General features: G+C 43.4%; 1 protein-coding gene across 1 annotated transcript in view; it reads left to right on the top strand.

Annotated features, from left to right (window-relative positions):
- Positions 1 to 7261: 7261 nt before the first annotated feature.
- slc35g1 (solute carrier family 35 member G1) overlaps positions 7262 to 22265 on the top strand; it is a gene marked incomplete at its 5' end in the record, with an annotated part of 44380 nt that continues 29376 nt past the window's right edge. Inside the window, one exon of the mRNA XM_084331002.1 lies at positions 7262 to 7604. Coding sequence (XP_084187128.1) covers positions 7262 to 7604 — 343 coding nt within the window. The remainder of the gene's footprint in view (positions 7605 to 22265) is intronic.

Below are 22265 nucleotides of genomic sequence, written 5' to 3'. Positions count from 1 at the left end.
TAATGAGAGTAGAATTAATAATGAAGGTAGAATTTATCTTTCAGAGGTTTATTCAAAAGTGAACAAGCTAAGTACAAACAGGAAAAGAATACGTTGCAAGGAAAAAGTATGTTGCGGCGGGGAGAATATACTGTAGCGTGGAGACGTCAAAGACATTCTGCCAAGAACAGAGAGAAACAAGCATCTTATATAGTGTCACCGGTTAATTCTAAGCCAATGATATGGCTTTTCAGAAAACAGTATCAGATAAACAAGACTAAAACAAGACTCAACAAGGTTATAAATTTAGAATAACAGAATTAAAGGGATGGTCTAGAACAGGGGTTCTCAAACTTTTTTATACCACAACCCCATTTTATTTAGGATTTCTTTTGGTGACCCCACACTTAATGTATCGCGTAATTTCAACGTGGAGTTAAGGAATATCAAAATAAAAGCACACGTTGTTGAACTTGATCATGCATATTTATTAGAACATTTAATTACAGCACTATGTTATCAATACACATTTATAAAACGAGGCATATTTAGCCAAAATATGTTGCCAGAACATAAAAAAAAAAAAAAAATATAGTTTTTCTTTTTTACTTGGAAATGCGCAACCCCACTGTCACCTACCCACGACCCCACTTTGGGTCACGACCCGTAGTTTGAGAACCGCTGGTCTAGAATTTCAGCCGAGTTTGACAGTTCTTCACTTAGACAGAGACTTTCGTCTCCTGCCTCAACAGGTGCTGTTGTTGTGTAGGTCCACACAGGAATTTTACCACATTCCTAGTATGAGCAAAATAGAATTGCCTTGTGTTAGCCAAAGTCTCAGTTCCCAGAAAAATGTGGAATCATTTTCAATCACCGTTTCACCCACTAAGAAGTGAGATGAGAGAACAGAAGTGACTCATTTCTACAGTGTCGTCTCCTTAACCCTTTCACTACCACACTACAGAAGGTTAACCTTTCACTACCACACTACAGACAGAACCATCTGTAGTGTGGTAGTGAAATGTTAACCTTTTGTAGTATGTTTGTAAAAGGGTTGACCCTTTGTCATGTGGCAGTGAAAGGGTTAACCTTCTGTATTGTTGCAGTGAACGGGTTAACCCTTTGGTAGTGTGGCAGTGAACGGGTTAACTATAGAATCTATAGATAACATCCAGCCACTACAGTAGATGGACTAGAGCACTGTGTCATTTATCCAATCAGGTGCGTTCCACGTGGGGAGATGGGAAGTAGGGAGGGGATACATGCACAGCACACATGTAAACAACAAAAAATTTAAATGATGAATCAATTCATCAATATCTATTTTGGGGGGGAAAGCAATACTTTCTAAAAGCTCTGTATTGGATGTATTATTATCTTTTAAACGATTACTCTACATAAAAATCTATAGCACCTTTAACTACGCAATAGACAACTGTCCAAAACTGTCCCGACTCAAATCTCTTAACAACCAACCTGAGGCCCCTGAGACCAACTCTTAATCAATCTTTAATCTTTATCGGGTCTGTGGTCTAATGTGTTAAAACACGGTTGGGAACCACTGCTGTAGAACACTGTTATTGTGAGTTTAGCAAGACTGTCTGTATTACAGTATGTATACACACACACATAACAGTAGTAGTGTAGTGTTGCTAGAAGCATCCCACTGTGTCCCCCACCCTCTCTCTGTTTCTCTGTGTCCCCCGCCCCCTCTCTCTGTCCACTGTGTCCCCCACCCTCTCTCTCTCTGTCCACTGTGTTCCCCACCCTCTCTCTCTGTTTCTCTGTGTCCCCCACCCTCTCTCTCTGTCCACTGTGTCCCCCATCCTCTCTCTCTGTCCACTGTGTCCCCCACCCTCTCTCTCTGTTTCTCTGTGTCCCCCACCCTCTCTCTCTGTTTCTCTGTGTCCCCCACCCTCTCTCTGTCCACTGTGTCCCCCACCCTCTCTCTCTGTGTCCCCCACCCTCTCTCTCTGTTTCTCTGTGTCCCCCACCCTCTCTCTGTTTCTCTGTGTCCCCCACTTTCTCTGTGTCCCCCACCCTCTCTCTCTGTTTCTCTGTGTCCCCCACCCACCCTCTCTGTCCACTGTGTCCCCCACCCTCTCTCTTTGTCCACTGTGTCCCCCACCCTCTCTCTCTGTCCACTGTGTCCCCCACCCTCTCTGTCCACTGTGTCCCCCACCCTCTCTTTCTGTCCACTGTGTCCCCCACCCTCTCTGTCCACTGTGTCCCCCACCCTCTCTCTCTGTCCACTGTGTCCCCCACCCCCTCTCTCTGTTTCTCTGTGTGTCCCACCCTCTCTCTCTGTCCACTGTGTCCCCCAGCCTCTCTCTTTCTCCCCCAGCCTCTCACTCATGCCCCTTTTCTCCCCATAGACAAAGCCATTGTTGACTTTAGTCTGCAGCTAAACGCCACGCCACTGTGCAACACCTCTGTGCTTTGACAAGTTTCACTCACTCTGACGTAGACAATAAAATAAAAAGCATAATAGTAAAGTTATGATAACAAGTAACTTCATTAACGGTTCTCTTGACAAAACGATTTGCCAAATAAAATGTTTACGTTTTACAACGATGTGTAAAGTAATTTATATGATACTGCTCTTGTGTGTATGACACCCTTGTGTTTAATCTTTCATAGTTGTAGAATTTTAGTTTAGATGCAAAAAATATAGGTATAGATAGGGGCTGTAACAGGTCAGGCCTATGTATTTGTTTGTCATCTTCTCGTTGTATTTTATGCACAGTGGTAATAAAATGTTTAATGACACCACAAATAATAAAAAATGCATTGCTTTTATTCCTTTTAATATTTTAATATGTAACATTTTTTGAGGCAATTTAAGTAGGCACCCCTACTCCACCACCAAAAACGAATAACATTAGATATGGCTATATTATGTAGGTATAGATAATTATTCTGATATATAATTGTATATCGTTTTTTCCATTGCCTAAAAAAAAGGTTGTCCGTACTGTATATTATCACATCACAGCAGCATAAGATTAGATTAGAGTCAAATGTATTGTCTTCATGTGGCACAAGTACAGTACAACAAAAAGACGTTTGGCATCTAACCAGAGTAAATGTAACAGTAAAGTGCAATAGCAATATCAAGTCAAGTCAAGAGATTTATTTGTCACGGCATACAAGTATACAATGAAATGCGGGTGGTCTTGCCCGCAACGATGTGCAAATAACATATTGTAGCAGGGTGGATTATCCCTGCTTTGTGGGAACGGTTGCTGGCAGTCACAAGGTAGCTGGACACAGTAGAGCTCCGTCTGACTGCACCCTCGTCTTTGGGCCTGGAGCGTCAAACTGGGGCCCGGTAGTGGGAGTGAATGGGGCCCGGGATTTACCAACCTGGTTTGGTACTCTGGTCTTCCTCGCCTCTCCGGGGCGGTCAGCAGTACTCCCCAACTCGCTCTCACTCCCCTGAATACCTCCGTTAACCCTCCCACACCTAGTGACTGATATGCCTAAATAGATTAGTTCCTCCCGCAAGCAGTACCCTCCCTCGACGACCCCTAGAGACCTTAATGACTGGAAGGAGAAAGGGTTAAATAATAATATTACCCGCATCAAAAGGGTTAGGGTTAGACTCAATAACGGACACGCACACACAACAATTCCCGTCTTAGTTCGTTTAGTATTACTTATACTGGGCAGTGACAAGTATTACTGGCAGTGAGTCAAATGGCATACACTATCATTATTCCTAATTACTAATAATTAGAATAATAACATATATAGCACTTATACAATAATACCTTCGACCCCAAGAAGAAACAGTTTTAACGAGACGGGAAATTAAGAGGCATGGCCATACACGTTATTACACTCAAAAGAAATGAAAAGGTGGGCCCACTGTACCTAACAGAAGTCCTAAACTAATGCTGGCATGTAATGTGTATGGGGTACCCCTGTAGACTATGGTTAGCAACCATAAGCTTCACCCGTAGGCCGCATCACACTGTGTACTGTGTAATAGATCCGGAGCATCGAAGCTCTATTGTACTCAACCAAAATGGTGGCCTCGCCGCGCCACCACCATCCAGGTAGCAAGATGGTGTCGAACGCTCTCGTCACGGGCGCTAGCAAGCGGGCTGGAGCAGAGGGGCAGTAGCGGGCTGAGAGCGCGTGCTGGGTGATGGCGACCTCTGCTGGACGGGACGACTCCCGTGCTGGGCTGAACACAGCCGGTGCAGAGCAGATGCAGAACGCCGGTGAAGACGGCTGCTGACGGCCGGCGCTGGGTTGACGCGCAGCAATACTCTAGCCCTACCTTAAACTGAAGCTACTCTCTGGGTCCCAAACAGCCGACCTGCTACACGGTTATACTGTTGCGCAACGTGGCTGGCTACACCACCGGTCTCTTCAGCGCCTCGCACTCGGTGTATACTGGAGTCAGGGTTTCCGTTAGAAAAAATTGTTGCCGGTCTCCGTGACCTGCAAGATTTCAATCTACCGGACAAATGAGATTAATTCCGGTCATAGTTTATTGAGCTTTAAAACAATTGATAGGCAGGCTATATAAAGAATGTCATCCTCAAGGCATGTAGATTTATAATATTATTACTTAAAACGAGGCTACTTTTGCGTATAGTCATTAATATATTCCAAATAAAATAAGTCCCTCGATACTCCGTGCTGCTGCTGACTTGAAATAAAATAGACCGCGTATGTGGGCAGTCGGTCCGACACTAAACAGCAGTCTGTTATAATCACATTTTTATGAGCTAACGAATTCCGTTATATTGGACATTTGTATTAATTATATCAAGCGAAGAACTGAGAAATTTTGCAGAGAGAGACGGCAACATTATCGTGGGTTTGCGTGATGTATATCTCCACCTCCCAACGACTTGGTGCTGGTCATAATGTCCGGTGAAAACAACTCCCTCCAAGCACAACTTGACCACCCGAACCGTACCAAAACAGGCCAAAATTAAATAGCCCATGCGACGAACGATTCATTACATTCGTTTCATCGTTGCTCCACCAAGCAGCCGGTCCAACAATGAAAGCTGTTATCAGCGCGAGCCGGCCGCAGTTAGTTTGCAAGAAGCATCCAGCTGCAGACCCGCAGAGCAGCTTTCCAGGTCTGGGGACCGCACTGTGCCAGCAAAGCTGGTGGGTTCTGTGGGTCTGCAGCTGCATGCCTTCCGCAAATCCAGCAGCAAGCTCTCGCTGAGCGAAGCAACGACAACAAACGCAATGATTGTTTCGTTCATCGCATAGGCCACCCAACTCCAGCCCATCCAAATACAATTCAAATAATCAAACTGTGCCCAGAGGGAACTATTTTCACCGGACACTATGACCGGAGAGATTAAATATGTCGGACTTCAACAGATTTTGCCGGTCAAATACCGGTAATTACCGGCTAACGGAAACGCTGACTAGAGTCGATATAGCCGTTAGCAGCATGCTAAATATACCGCACACACTGCTACTATGGACGTTAGTCCTTGGGTTCAGTTACTCTTACTCACGCACTATCACGGGTCCTTCTAGGATAACCCGTCATATACTCAAGTTCAATACGTTCGCCCGTGTGGTCCACAACGGGGGCTCTGTCGAGACACGACCGGTCACATCCAAGTCCAAACTCGAAGAGGCTCGTTCCTCTCCCTTCCGTCTCCATTGGCTTGCTTCCTTCCCCGTCTCTCTCGTACGCTCTCTGCCTGCCACCGCCCCCTGCTGGTACCGCCAACTAGCCACACAGGGAAAACTGGGTGGAAGAATATGATCCAGTGATACTGTTTATAATCCATATTCCAGCCGGTAGAAGAAGGAGAAGCCAGCGTCATTGTTCGAGGGAATATTAATGGAAACTAGTTAGTATGTCTTGGTGCACCAGGGGAGATAAAAGGCAAGTCAGCACTTCTGAATAATAGCCATATTTTCAGGGTGCTACATTATAATAGAATCAACATTGTGCAATAAACAAGTAACATTGTGCAATAAACAAGTAACATGTTAGAGCATATCGGTATATGTACATAAGTTATTTACAGAGCATGGAGGACATACTAGGTCCTTTGGTAGTGTCTTCCTGTACATGCTAATTTATACAATCTCCGGTTATACTATACTATTTTTAAAGTGACCTTTCCTTAGTGGCCATAAGTGTGGGGGCGTGTGCAGCATGAGTGTGTGCTTGCTCATGTTAAAGTGGCTGCTAGTGTGTGAGCGTGTACAGTGTGTGTGTTGTGTGTGTGCTCATGTGTGCTTGTGTGTGGAGAGTTCAGTGTTCAGGGCTCTGATGGCCTGGGGGAAGAAGCTGAGCCGAAGTCTCTCTGTCCTAGCAGCTGGTGTTTGCAGGCGTCTGCCTGACCTGAGCAGCATGAACAGGCTGTTGTTGGGGTGGTGTGGGTCTTTCATTATTCTGCAGGCTCTGGATTTGCACCTCTTGTTGTATAGAACCTGCAGGGGTGGTAGTGCAATACCCGTGGTACGCTCGGCTGAGCGCACCACTCTGTATATATATACAATGTACAGGTGATTAAACTGGATATAAAATATGAATTAGTACTACTGAGTAATAGTGCTAATCAGATGTATGTACAGGGTTGTAGTATTAATATATACAGTGATACAGGTATAAAGACACTATGGTAGTAAGTCATACTGGCCAGCAGCATAACTAGTAAGAGTAGGTAAGGGATTCAGAATGATATAGATATAGTATCTACAGGTATGTAAAAAGGATTATAGCAGGTATGTACAGACAGATGTGGATAAATATGTATATGGTAAGAATAAATATATATAATACGGTATATACAGCATTATTGTACATGCTATCATACAGTTATATGGGTTATATACAGGAGTATAAGTGGGTAATATGGATGTGGGTATATTCAGACAGATATTACACATATGCTTAAATATATTCATATTTATTTAGATATATTATCTAGGTATAGATAATTATTCTCATATATAATTGTATATATCACAGCAGCATAAACTCCTGCCTTTCTGCCACTATCCACCCCCCCCCCCCCCCCCCCACACACACACACACACACACACACACACGTCTAGATTGAACTTGATCCTGTGGGAACTTGAACGGTAATGTTTTGGTTGTCCAGCAGGGCTGGGGGGAGAAGGGGGGCGCCCAAATGATATAACGTCGCGCCCCCTGTGGAGAAAGTAATCATTGCACTCTAGGAGTCCAAGGTTACACATGAACCGGTGAGTAAAAGAGCGACTCGCTTCAAGGCGTGCTGCTAGTAGTACCGCACAGGTACATCATCATCATACCATGGGCGACTATCATCATCATCACACAGAAGAACCCAGCCGCTCTACAGCAGAGGACCGGCTTTTATCCGTAGTACTAGTTCCTCGCGGAAAGGAGGAGAACATAACTGTCGTGTTTCACAAAGTTACCGACGACGATGATGATGACGACGACAACGCCGGTGATGATGATGATGAACGCGCGACGGAGAGGATTCGTTTGCAAAGTAACGACAGCCATCATGTGTCCCGTAACGATGGTGATGATGAGGAGGGGGACCCCAGCCCGCCGGCTGTTTGTTTTAGAACAAGCTGTACCGAGGAGGAGCCCCCGTCTCGAGCAGGAGGAAACACACTCGACAAAGGTTCGCTTTCCCCCCCTCTTCTCTCAATTATTTTAAGTACAATGCAGATCAATGAAAAAGTATACACACATCATGTGACAAAAGGTTAGCGGACGCAATAATACCGGTGTTGTGCCAAAATCTACCGGCTACCGGCATAATACAACGTCAGTGGCGTGCGTACGAAACCAAGCCGCATTTCTCGGAGACGCTCTCTGATTGGCCACTGACGCGTTTGCCCAATCCGTGACGAGCTGTGTCTTTGCCCATTTCCACGCCATTGATTGATTGATTGATTGAAAAGTTTATTAACAGATTGCAGAATGGGTACAGTACAGTACAGCTCAATACATACAATTGTTAAGGGGATGCAGACCAGAGAAAGACTTTCGTCTTGTTTACATCAGGGTCCCCCATTTTCAATTCATCATACAAACAGCCTGCAAACTACCTGGCGTTCTATCGCCATGCTCTAAGACAAACTCTAACCGTAACCAACTTCGAAGAGTGCCTAAGCTTAACCAGTGTAGAAACAGGCGTCGGCCAATCAGAGAGCGTCTCCGATAAATGCGGCTTGGTTTCGTAATCACGCACGTCAGTGCGTTCTCTCTCTGCAACATCCGCTCATTTTAGGGTCAGCAATTCAGCTTTTATTTTTATTTTTTATAAATCGGGAGCGTTAACAAAAAATATAAAACGTTTTTGGTGAAGCGCGATTTACCGTTAACCCCACACCACACGTGGTGTCAAGGACAATTGCCGGTGAACGGGAAAGGAAAACAGTGTTGATAATAATGTCTGCCATGTGCGGGGAGAGAAACGCACTTTTCCTGATGAATTGAAAATGGGGGAGCCTGATGTAAACAAGACGAAAGTCTTTCTCTGGTCTGCATCCCATTATTGAGCCGTACTGTATTGTACTCATTCAACCTGTTAATAAAGTTTTCAATCAATCAATCAAGCACCGGGGCTTGTTGTGATGACGTCACGGTTTGATTGATTGATTGAAAAGTTTATTAACAGATTGCAGAATGGGTACAGTACAGTACAGCTCAATACAGACTACTACTTGACCTGACTCCTAGAACCCACCTCACCCCTGCCCACTTTGACAACCTAGGATGGCTTAGAGTAGACAACAGAGTACAGCAACTTGCAATGGGCCTGGTCTACAAGATACACTACGCGACCAAGGTACCCATGTACATGTCAAAATACTTCCCAAAGGTCAGTGAATACCACGATCACAACACCAGAGGGAGCTCCACAAATCATGTAAAACCCAGATTCGCCTCAAACAAGGGACTAAACACGTTTCGCAACTATGCCACATCAATGTGGAACGCCCTACCCACAGCTGTAAAGGAATGTGAATCACTACCCACTTTCAAAAACACTCTCAAAAAACACCTACGTGAGACTGCAATTCGAAACTGGCCCCTACAAATGTCCTAACCTAGTTGTACAGTAAATGACCAAGTAAGGCTTTGTCAGTATTCCAATGTACAGTGTAAAATGTGTGTGTGTCCCCTACCCAACCCCCCCCCCCCCCCCCACCTCCAGTACTTCATTATCTAAAGATAGGCCTGCCGCGATAAGCAATAAATCGATTAATTGCTGCGATAATTAAAATGAATGCAATGATTTTGATGGGCGCGATTAATTGCTATTTGCGCGTTTGTTTTAATGAGGCGGAACCAGTGCCCCTTGTCAGTCACTGTCCGTGTTGGGAGGCGGGCCGCTGACGTTACTAGAGTACAGCACGGGAGCTCCGTGGGGCAACACCACATAGCTTAACTACATTTCTCAATAGTGTTGTTCCTTTTAACCAAGTAGCATTATTTGTAGTGTAACGTTAGCTATTTTTAGACCCAAGTAGTTACTCGCTACTGCCCGGAGAAACTGGACTGCTAAATAAAGATGAAAGATAGAGCTTTGATTCTCATTCCATGCTAACAACATTAGCTAAATAGCTAACAAACGAAATACAACGTATAGCATAGCTACAAGTACAACACAGAATAGGGCTGGGCGATATAACGATAACGATAAATATCGCGATATATTTTAATAATCTATATCGAATATCGAAATAAATAAAAAAAAAACGAAAAATCGTTTTTTTTTTTTTTTTTTTTTTTTTTTTATATTATTATTATTTTTTTACCTGCAACAGGGCAGTTTTAAAACCAGAGACAGTGGACAGACTTGTCTTTCTTGCCTGCAACTTAAAGTAATGGCTTTGCTTGTCCAAATGACAATACTGACCAAATTCAGATTTCTTTTTCTCTTGTCCATTTATTTTGTTTGCTTTCTAATTTAAAATACATTTTGAAACCGTCTGTACACAGTAGGCTATGTGTGCTAGCAGAACTAGACTCCAGTCACGAGTCACAGTGCACATGTGCGGTGGTTTGTCCAGCAAAAAAGCGCCAAAAGATCGAAAATAAACTAGCAGAGCCAGAACTGTTCAACTCCTCTGTAGCCACAGCCAGCAGAGAAGCCGGTTTACTTTAGCTTTTAAACCAGCTGCAGTGCAGCCTGAGAACTGGAGTGTGAGGGGATGTAACACTAAAGATGGCGGCAATGACAAAGAATTGCTGCAAAATAAACATACATCTGTTGTAAAAAAAAAAAAAAAAAAAATTATACTTATAACAATTCGATAATTATCGATATCGAGAAATAAAATAAAATTATCATATCGTTATCGCGATATGATTTTTTTCCATATCGCCCAGCCCTAACACAGAATAACGTTAATACAATTACATGCATCATTGTTTACAATGAACGGGTGGGGCTAGTCAAAGGACTGGACACGGGGACAAGTTAAACATGAATTAATTTATTATAACACTCCGGTAGTTTCGAGTCGTGCTGCAGTGCTTACGCACCACAGCTATTCTATTATATACTGCTTTGACGCTTCCTCCTCATCGTTGATTGCCTGTAGTAGCTGCATCTAACGTTAGTAGCTAACGTTAAAACTAACCTAAAGTTTGTCACCAGCTTGGCTGGCCGTCTGCACTAATACAATTGGCTGTATTAGAGGGTGGGAGAAGCTGGCGGGGTGGTTCCGGGTCGTTGTAAACAGCGACTCCTACAGTTCGGTCGGGGCGCCTGCTAAGCGCGGATAGGACTCGAGGGGGATAGTGTGGTCCTCCCACACGCTACGCCCTCTCGATGAGAATCCGCGCTGCCAGGTGAAAAGAAGCGGTGATTGGCTGGACGTGTGTCGGAGGAAGCACGTGGTAGCCTCCACTCTCCCAGATGATCTGACTGTGGGGGGTAAGTGCGCAGTGACCAGGAAGGGACTGGGAATTGGCATACGACTAACATTGGGATGGGAGAAAATCGGAGGAAAATGGAGGGGGGAAAAGACCAAAAAAATCAAAAATAAAACTAACCTAAAGTTAGTTGTTCACCAACTATTTGTTTTATCATTAGCTCAAAAACAGGACCGGACGAGACATGTTGTCGGCTCATAGGTTCTGCTTAGGATAATCACAACAATACTTCCGGTCCGGTCGGTGGGCTTCAAAATAAAAGTCTAAAACACCGGAAAAGACGGAGCGGTGGGCTTCAAAATAAAAGTTTTGGGAAATACATTTCTCAAAAAAAATTCTCTAACCGGTCGCAATAATATCGCTTATCGCGATATTTTCGGGGGCAATTAATCGCCCAGCAAAATGTGTTATCGTGGCAGGCCTATCTAAAGATGGTAAGTTAGAGTGTTGTGTTCAGTCAGACAGTAGACAAGTAGAGGTTGAGTACTTTATTATCTAAACATGGTAAGTTAGAGTGTTGTGTTCACTCATAGTTAGATTCATAATGGTTCTTCAGTGCAAGGGTTCAATTTACAATCAATAATCCATTGTAGGAAAATCCAGAACACTGTTTAGTCTGTGACGACGCGTCGCGATAATATACATGTATATTCCATAGTAAAGTACTGTTGACAGCTGCGGTAACGTTACAATGCGTTGTGTTCACTCATCGTTAAAGACAGCCGAGGTTGAGTAGTTTCTTCTGATATCACTTTCAAACTCCAAGTGATTCGTTGCAATGTACGCGGAAATGCTGCGTTGTGTTGCAATGTACTACATGCATTTGTCTGAGCGGGGCGAAAGGAAAGGCGCATTACCGTACTGGCGTGCGGTGACGAATGCGGAAGCATTCTTGCACTCTTCCGCTGGCAATAAGCTACACGCGGTGCGTCCATGCACTTTGAGATGAGAGAGAGGAGACACTAAAAACACATGTGTTTAGACAGGCCTTTGGTCATACATACATAGGCACTCTTTCTTGTCCTCACTGTTCCTATAGTTTTGTTTTTAAATTAGTGACATGATTTTATCTAAATTATTTTATTCTATTATTTTATCTGGTTTCACTGTTTTTAACTGCTGTCTGTTGTTGTTGTCATTTATTTCTGATTTTTGTTTTTGTTTTATATACGAGCTGTAGTGTAAAGCACCCTGTGCATTCGTGCTGTGAAGGGTGCTATATAAACAAGTCATTAATTAATTCATTCATTCATTCATTCATTCATTCATGATGATGATAAGCAGGGAACCAATGACACCTGGGCGGAGAGGCATGTTATGCAACTGATAAACGTGTAAACATGCATTTACTACAATAGGGTAGTAATAAACCATGTAATAATTAGCTCAGTGCCGTTCACTAGTTTGTGTGCGTGTGCGGTAGGCCAACTATTTTGTAGAAGGTGTAATCCGATTCCGCTCAACATTTTCATCATCCCTTTCAAGGGGAAGGATGACTAGGCACTTTTCCCCCACTACCAGCAACTACCTGTGCCTTTATATAATGATCATATATCCGATTTGAAAGCCTACAGCAAGACCTGGTTTTATTTTATATCATGTAGGCTATATGGTCAATTCCCATTATTATTCAACATTATTAACTGTTGTTGTTGTTGTTGTTGTTGTTGTTGTTGTTGTTGTTGTTGTTATTTTAGATGTAGGATACCCTGTTATCCAGAGTGACTTACAGAGACAGTGTAACAAATCTAAAATTCTAGCAACACTAGCACTAGCAACAGTTAGTTAGTAGTTTTGATTGGATTTATTTGGCATTGTACAGTAAAAAGCTAAGTTATTTATAATACGTACTAGGACCAGGAAGAAGCAAAGTTATTTACAATACATTCTTACTGTTTTTTTCTCAAGTTCAAGTTTGTTTATTAAATATCACAATAAAATACACATACTTTACGGTGAAATGCTTGGTTCTGTATGAGTCCCTGAGAGTGTGCTTCATACAGTAAAAAAAGTAAGTAAAGAGGAATATACAATATACATATATGCAATATACAGTACAATATACAATCTAAAGTAGTAAACATGAGTAAACAGTGATTGTGACAATGCAGAAAATGAGGTACAAAACTTTGAGGTAAGGTGCAATTGCAAATGAGGTATGGATATAGTGCAAATCTCTTTAATAATAGATAAATATAATATATGTTCTAGTATGTACTATGCTAGTCTAATTCAAGGCATAAACTCTTAACCCTTTCACTGCCACACTACAGAAGGTTAACCTTTCACTACCACATTACAGAAGGTTAACCTTTCACTACCACACTACAGAAGGTTAACCTTTCACTACCACACTACAGAAGGTTAACCTTTCACTACAAAAGCGTTAAACCTTTGTAGTGAGTGAAAGAGTTAAAGGAATACGCAAACATCATGGGAAATGTGCTTACCATCTTCTCATCCGACAAGAAGATAGATACTTTGAATGGAAGCAGATACGGACCACTAGCCTATCTTAAAACGCCAGGACAGTTTTTTGGCCATCAGCTAAGCTAGCTGATCCGTATCCACTTCAGAATCAGATCAGAATCAGAATCAGAAACGTCTTTATTGCCAAGTGGTTTTCACATACAAGGAATTTGCTTTGGTCTTTTTTGGTGCGACATTATCGGACAGAGAGAGATAATAAAATAAAGAGGTGGAGTAAAATTAAATTAAATATGAACTAAGTTAAGCACAATAGAATAGAATAAAATAATCATCGTCTTTGTCAGATTTAAATAATTCAGCTGCCAAAGGAAGAACATCCTCTGCTGTGCTTTCTTGATGAGGGAGCTGATGTTCAGCTCCCACTTGAGGTCATGGGAGATGATTGTTCCCAAGAAGCGGAAGGACTCCACAGTGTCCACTGGGGAGTCACACAGGGTGATGTGGTTGAGTGGGGCTGCTGGGGTCCTTCTGTAGTCCACAACCATCTCCAGTGCAGTGGTGCAGTCGCGGTCACACCCGGTTACATGCCGTGTTACCAGATCACTGAGGCAGAAGTACGCGCGATCGCGCACGGATGTGTACTCGCGTGTACGCGCACACAAAAATGCGCTGTATCCATTCATTGTGACTGAAGTACCCGGTCACCGTTTTACATAACAAAAAGCGCAGGTAGACTAAGTGTCTGGGTGTTGGCTATCTGAATGCATCTCCCCCTTCATTCTGTGTGACACAGGCAGTGGAGGTGAATACTAATGTGGCTCGGAATTCGTGATGGGGGTCTACCTGCTTATGATATTGAATCAAGCGTCTGTGCTGCGCGCCAGCTTTCCACGCGCACATTCACACAAATAGAGAGCAAGAAGAGCTTGTATGATAGAAAGATTGCACTTGCGTATATGCGCTTGTGTGTGTGTGTGTGTGTGTGTATAAATCAGTTCTGTGCGCATGCACGTACCCGCGCGCGCGCGTGCACGTGGCGTGGCGTGTTACCAGTTCCCATATTAGGACTGCACCACTGCTCCAGTGTCTTAAGAGCGTTGAGCTCCAGATTGTTCTGGCTGCACCAGGTCACCAGATGGTCAATCTCTCATCTGTAGGTGGACTCATCCCCACCAGAGATGAGTCCAATGGGGGTGGTCTCGTCAGCTAACTTCAGGAACTTGACGGACTGGTGACTGGAGGTGCAGCTGTTGGTATAAAGGGAGAAGAGAAGAGGGGAAAGAACACAGCCTTGGGGGGAACCTGTGCTGATGGTCTGGGAGTCTGAGGTGTGTTTTCCCAGTCTCCCATGCTACTTCCTGTCAGACAGGAAGTCTGTGATCCACCGGCAGGTGGAGTCGGGCATGCTCAGCTGGGAGAGCTTGTCCTGTATCATCCATCATCATCCACTCCGGGTCTAATGACATTAGGTATCAACAGTCTGAGTTATTGAGGGAGGACTTTAGGGCCCTGATCTCCACAGTCCAGTCATCTAATAAATCCTGCATTATCTCTGGTCCCTTTCCCTCCCCTAGGTATGGGGATGGCAAGTACAGCAGGATCCGTGAACTTCATATCTGGCTGAAGGGTTACTGTTGCCTAATGATGATTCCCTATATAGATAATTTCTATGTTTTCTGGAGACGTCCGGAGCTGGAATGGAGCCCGGCTGCTCTCCATGGGTATGGACATGGCTCTGAGATCCGCAGTGAGTGGGAGTAGGGAACTGGTCCGAAAACATAGAACAGTGGATGTGGCCTGAAATGGGGTGAGTCCGATCCATCTCATAGTTCCTTGTGTCCATGTTTTTAAAGCCACTCCCAGGGATCAGGTGGATCAAAGCCCTATTGATGGACCTACTCCTAAAAATATCTCTGTTGTATGTGATGGTTTGTCGCGTGGTAGGCGCAGTTATGTAGAAGAGAGGGGTGTGGTCAGGAGTAACCTGGTGGATCTTAAAAATGAGAGATATGTACACCCCTTGTCTCAGGTTTCTGTTCCCATAACCTCTGTACCTAATGATACAGTCTCTGCCACAGTTAGTCTGAACAGCCCATCTGCCTTCAAGGATAGGAAAGGGCTTGGCCTAATCCATTTAAACATACGAAGCCTCCTTCAACAACATAAGTTAGACCATCTGAACATTTTAGTATCTCAGGCTGATCCTGATGTTCTGGTTTTATCGGAAACCTGGTTAAAAAATCTGACAATGACTCATCTGCAGCTTTACAGCACTATAATTTATATAGAAGTGACAGAGCTGGCAGAGGGGGTGGTGTTGCAATGTATGTAAAATCCTGTTTGTCTGTTTCAGTATTGAATACCATCACAGTTCCAAAGTGTTTCGAATTACTTGTGCTGAAGGTTGATTTGGGGCCTTGTAACTCTTTAGTTTTGATTGGTGTCTATAGGCCTCCCAAAGCTGAGGCTAGTGCTACTGATACAATTATGGATATACTGTCATTATATTCTAATTCAGAGATGCTAGTGCTGGGTGATTTTAACTTGGACTGGCGAAATGCTGCTTCTAGTTACCTGAAGGAGGTGAGTGGTAACCTCTGCCTTACTCAGTTGATTACTGAGAGCACTAGACCAAACCCTAAAGATCATGCTAAATCCACTCTCATTGACTTGATATTTTCTAACAGATGTGACAGGATCTCTGCTAGTGGTGTTTTTGATTTAGGCATTAGTGATCATTGTCCTACGGTCTGTGTTAGATCCACAAAGCTGCTGAAATCAAGACCGCGTATCAAAGGAGAAATCTTAAAATCTTTAACCCCCAAACCTTTTTGGAGGACATTGCTACTAATAATAGTCTATGTTTAGCAGGGTCTGATAATGTGCAAACTGCACTGGATTCTTTTATAAAGACATTTAATTGCTTTGTAGATAAACATGCTCCTTATAAAAGGACTAGGATTAAGGATAGGGTGGCACCGTGGTTCTCAAGTGAGCTGTCAGCATTATTTTCTGAGCGGAACTCTGCGTGGTCACGTGCTAGACGCACTGGGGATACGCAAGACTGGCTTTCCTTCAGACAACTTAGAAATAGAACTACTGCAGCTGTGAGGAAGGCTAAATCTGCTAACTTTTTAGACTTAGTCTCGAATTCCTACTCTAACCCAGCTAAATTCTGGGGTGCAGTAAACCTGTCAAAAAATAACCCTGCTACATTGCCATTGTGTATTAATGTGGCTGATTGTAAAATCTCGGATCCTCAGGAAATTTGTCTTGCTTTCAATAAACACTTCATTGAGGCTGGGTCCTTATTTGACAGGTTGTCTACTGGGCTGGCTCCACTGGATGTTGACTCTGACCCTAGCCCAATCTTCGATCATGCCTCGTGTGTACCTACATTTTCCTTCCAGCCATTTTCATCTAGTGAAACTCTCAATATCTTGCAATCCATAGACCCTAAGTGTTCTACTGGTGTGGACAATTTAGACTATTTTTTTTATAAAACTGGCAGCCCCTGTCATTTGTGAGCCATTGTCACACATCTTTAACCTTTCTATTGCATCTGGCATAGTCCCGCAAGTGTGGAAATCTGCCAAGGTGCTCCCCTTGCATAAAGGGGGGGATAGGGATAAGATGGATAACTATCGTCCTATCTCCAAACTATCATGCCTAGCCAAAGCACTGGAGACCTTGGTAAACAACCAATTAAAAACCTTTTTCTCAAGTTGCTCAGTGCTAAGTACTCACCAATCAGGTTTCAGAGCAAATCATAGTACTATTACAGCTGTTACTTTGGTCACTAATGACATTATTTCAGCCCTGGACAATGGGAAGCATTGTGCAGTTCTCTTTGTAGACCTCTCAAAGGCGTTTGATACAGTAGACCAGGGATCGGCAATAGGCGGCCCGCGGGCCGAAATGGGCCCGCCAGCAATAATTTCTGGCCCGTCAGGTTATTTTGAGAATATGATGTTTATTTTACGCGCAGGAAATATTCACTCGTTGTGACGCCAGAGTGTCTTTTGAAGCTGTATCTATCTATTCATCATATCTATGGCTGTCACTATAGCCAATTGAAATGCTAGAAATGGTCACATGGACTGGGAGAACCAATGGAATTTCACTTTCACTTCCGCGTTTGGGATGCCGGCGAGCGAACGTTTGCAAAAACAAAACAAACGTCTTTGAATAACTTCTTTGCAATGCAACGGGGAAATATGATGAGCCAGAAGAGGAGCTTACGACCTATAAAGCTTATTTTAATAAACAGGTGTCATTCTTAAAATACGGGTTTATCGCAACAGGTAACTCTTGCAATAAGCAACCGGTGACTCTCGCTTGTTGACATGGCAACACGAGCAAGCAACTGTGTTCAAGTTGGGTGGGCATTCAACGCGAGTGGACATTTAACATGTTATTAACATGGATTTTGGAGGACCGAAGCAGAAACAATATCAAGTCCAGGGCAGGGCTGCCTGCATTATGCCGGTGAGTGTTGTGTTTTAATAATAATAATAATACATTCGATGTATAATACACCCGCTGTGGTGCTTAAAATCAAATGCACCCTACTGATCTCGATTTATAATGTGAGCACCTGCATTAAAATCAAATTACTGATCTGTTCATGTGTAATGCACTGTCTGAGAGGCACTTTATAATAGAAAAAAGACAGTGCAAACATGTATATGTCGTTTTTTTTTTTACAGTTAAAAAATGTTCACTTATCATTGGCCCGCCACACAATGGCTTGGGGAAAATTTGGCCCGTGGGCAAATCTAATTGGCGACCCCTGCAGTAGACCATCACTTGCTTTTGAATAGTCTAGCTAGCATTGGCCTGGATTCTGGATAAAGCTGCTTGTGCTTGGTTTCAGGACTATTTATCTTCAAGGTGTCAATCTGTGAATTCAGGTAACTTTCAATCTGATTTCCTGCCATTGTCTAAGGGTGTACCACAGGGTTCGGTATTGGGGCCGGTCCTCTTTACAATCTATATTAATGATATTGTTTCTAGTCTTTCAGCACTAGCAGGTTGGCAGGCTCATCTTTATGCGGATGATACAGTTGTCTACTGCATTGCGAATACTGTTCAGGAAGCTATTGTGAACCTGCAGCTTGCGTTTGACACTCTCCAAAATGCTCTAGCTAAGCTCAAGTTAGTGCTTAATGCTAGTAAAACCAAGTCTATGATGTTTTCTAGAGCCAGGGTTATAGATTATGACATGCTACACCTAAGCAAATGGTTTGTATATTGAAAGAGTTAGTGAGTATAAATATCTTGGTATATGGCTGGATGATAAACTTTCTTTTAAATTCCATATAGATAACCTAGCTACAAAATTACGGCAAAAGATTGGTTTCTTGTACCGTAACCGCGCTAGTTTTCCTATGTTCTGTAGGAAAAGTATTATACAGGCTGTTTTTTTGTCAATATTGGACTATGGTGATGTCATTTACAGGCATGCGTCTGCGTCTACATTAAGGCCTTTGGATTCTGCCTACCACTCCGCCCTAAGATTTATTACGGGTGACAAATATGATACTCACCATTGTCTTTTGTATGAGAGGGTAGGCTGGCCATCTCTCTCGTTGCGACGTAGTTATCATGGGTATCTTTTTATCTACAAAGCAATTATTGGCAAACTTCCACCTTATATTACATCTTTGTTAGTCTGGAGTGCTGTCACCTACCAAACTCGTTCGAATGATCGGCTTGTGCTCAGGGTGCCTCGAGTTCGGTCTGAGCTTGGAAAATCTGCCTTCTCCTACGATGCTCCATACACATGGAATACCCTGCAAAAGACTCTAAAGCTCGGAACATTCCCGTCATTCATGGAGTTTAAAGGCATTGCACTTGACCTATGTACTGAATCATGTAATTGTTTTTAATCCATCATTGTAGTAATTGTAATTCATTGTAATTATTAACTGTTATGATATTTGTGTCCTTTGTTAACTCGTCATCACTGTAAATGAGGGAAACCTCAGTGCTTTCACGAGTATAAATAAAGGTTTGAAATGAAAGCAGAGCTGAAATCCACAGATAGGATCCTGGCGTAGGTTGCTGCAGAGTCCAGGTGCTGGAGGACCAAGTGGAGTGCCACGTTGACAGCGTTGTCTACATACCTGTTGGCTCTGTAGGCGAACTGCAGGGGGTCCAGGAGAGGGTCTGTGATATATTTGAGGTGTGTAAGCACAAGGCGCTCAAAAGACTTCATCACCACAGAGGTCAGGGCGACGGGTCTGTAGTCAAGTCAAGTCAAGAGTTTTATTTGTCACGGCATACAAGTATACAATGAAATGCGGGGGGTCTTGCCCGCAACGATTGTGCATAATAGTACAATAGTAATATAGTCAAGTCAAGTCAAGAGTTTTAATTGTCACGGCATACAAGTATACAATGAAATGCGGGTGGTCTTGCCAATATAATAAGAATCCAATAGAACGACATTGTGCAATAATACAAGTAATCAAAGTAGGGCATATCGGTATATGTACATGAGTTATTTACAGAGCATGGTAGGACATGCTAGGTCCTGGTAGTGCAATACACTGTTAGCTACGGATGAGGCACTGGGTCTTTATGTACACTGCTATAATGCTATATTATACAATCTCATTCTCAAGTTATACTATGCTATTCTTAAAGTGAAGTCATTTAGTCCACTGGGCCTTGGCTTTTTGGGGACAGGGATTATAGTATAGTGGATGTTTTAAAGCAGGCTGGCACGTGGCATGTCTCCGGTGAGATTTTGAAGATGTCTGTGAACAATGGAGACAGCTGGTCGGCACAGTGCTTCAGGGTGGATGGTAGAGCTGTCCCCGAAGCCTGTTTTGGGGATTCGAACTTCGCCAGGGTTTTTCGAACTGACGTTCAAACCATCGTTTTTAATCATGCAAAAAATGTGGTCCTAAATCATTTTTCTGGTTCAGTACTGTCGAGAATATGTTGCGCAATTCAGAAATAGGTTGAAATGGAGATATTGGCAATGTTGAGTTCTTTGAAATGTTCTCTATATGTCTCCTTATTTGCAAAATGTAATACGACTTGTAAATGTGTTAATTATTGTTAGATTGTCCGACAGTATTATTTTCCTCACTGTGTGAAAAAACTACAGTTGCATCTGAGGGGAGTGTCTACTCGCACATAAATGAGAGGAGACACACCCAAATCCATTCCCAGACAACGGGCCCAGTACTTTGTTGGCGGTGTGAAAATATGCAGAGAAACATTAATATCTTTGGAACCGTTTGTGTTAAATTGTATCTAAATCGGGATCTCTACATCACAATTTAAATTGTATTTCTCCGTCGCACAAAAGCTGGCTGGCAGTCGCATTGAATAATCTACTCCAGTACACGCTCAGAAAGTCTGTAAACTTGTGCATAACGGAGTATAGAGAGACGGCTCTATAGCAGAGGTCCCCAACCATCGGGTCGCGGACCGGTACCTGGCCGTGGATCATTTGGTACCGGGCTGCAAAGAAAGAATAAAGTTGTTTAAAAATAAATTCATTTTATTTTCATTAGTCTTCCGGGTATTTTACTTTGAAAAATTGCCACTTCCCTTGCCTCGCTCTTTTTCGTAAAATAAGTCTCCTGCCATAATGCCCCCCTTCGCGTAATTAACTCACAGCTCGCGCTGTGGCAGAGACATGATTATAATCAGGTTTTTATGCACCCGAGTCTCCCAAACACATAGAGACAGTGTACATAAATAAAAAATTTTAAATAAAAAAGGGGGGGAAAGCAGAGGTTCGAACCCATTAATTAAGATTTGAGTGCCAGTGTAACGAACAAAGGTCCAAACCTTCGAACGTTTGGGCTCAGCCCTAGTGGATGGAGAGACAGAGTCTGGTCCTACTGCTTTTCAGGGTTTCTGTCTTAACAGAACACTGGGGAGACAATGGAGAGACACGTCTGTGGTTTGTAGTTAGAATCTGACCTTAACCGGCGCTGAAGTGTCTTAATGGATGTTGACGGAGGCAGTGGTTTTCCATGCCACACCACCATCTTGTGCAACGTTGTCTGATTTGACATTCCACACAGAGGTATTGTTTTCCTGATGTCCCATTGTGTGTGGGTGTGGGTGTGTGTGTTATAGGCTGTACAGGTGTAAGCTCCTGGTTTTAGTAGCCTGGCTCATGTTCATTGGCTGGTTGTGAGGCTTTCAGACTACTGGTCTCACTAGGAGGATTCCTCAGTATCTGGTGGATTGTTCTAGTCTCTCTAGGAGGAGAGATAAGCAGCTAGCAGGGTATTGTTCAGTGTCTGGTCTCTACTCTCTAGCACGAGAGCTACTGTAAGCAGCTAGCAGGGTATTGTTCAGTGTCTTGTCTCTAGCACGAGAGCTACTGTAAGCAGCTAGCAGGGTATTGTTCAGTATCTGGTCTCTAGCACGAGAGCTACTGTAAGCAGCTAGCAGGGTATTGTTCAGTGTCTGGTCTCTAACGAGAGCTACTGTAAGCAGCTAGCAGGGTATTGTTCAGTGTCTGGTCTCTAACGAGAGCTACTGTAAGCAGCTAGCAGGGTATTGTTCAGTGTCTTGTCTCTAGCACGAGAGCTACTGTAAGCAGCTAGCAGGGTATTGTTCAGTGTCTGGTCTCTAGCACGAGAGCTACTGTAAGCAGCTAGCAGGGTATTGTTCAGTGTCTGGTCTCTAGCACGAGAGCTACTGTAAGCAGCTAGCAGGGTATTGTTCAGTGTCTGGTCTCTAGCACGAGAGCTACTGTAAGCAGCTAGCAGGGTATTGTTCAGTGTCTGGTCTCTAGCACGAGAGCTACTGTAAGCAGTAGGCTTGGGCGGTATGACGGTATTACGGTATACCGGGGTATTTCGAAATACCGACGGTATTGAAAATCAATACCGTCTAAACAGAGTTTTGTTGTAGTGCACACACGCGCCAGCAGAGGGCGAGACTAGTCCTCACTAGTGGGGCGAGCCATGCAGAGCTGGTTGTC

Source organism: Notolepis coatsorum (genome assembly GCF_963971535.1).
Source record: "Notolepis coatsorum genome assembly, chromosome: 15".
In the NCBI taxonomy this organism is placed as follows: domain Eukaryota; kingdom Metazoa; phylum Chordata; class Actinopteri; order Aulopiformes; family Paralepididae; genus Notolepis; species Notolepis coatsorum.
Note: the sequence above shows the minus strand (reverse complement) of the source record. Positions and strands in the feature narration are given on the sequence as shown.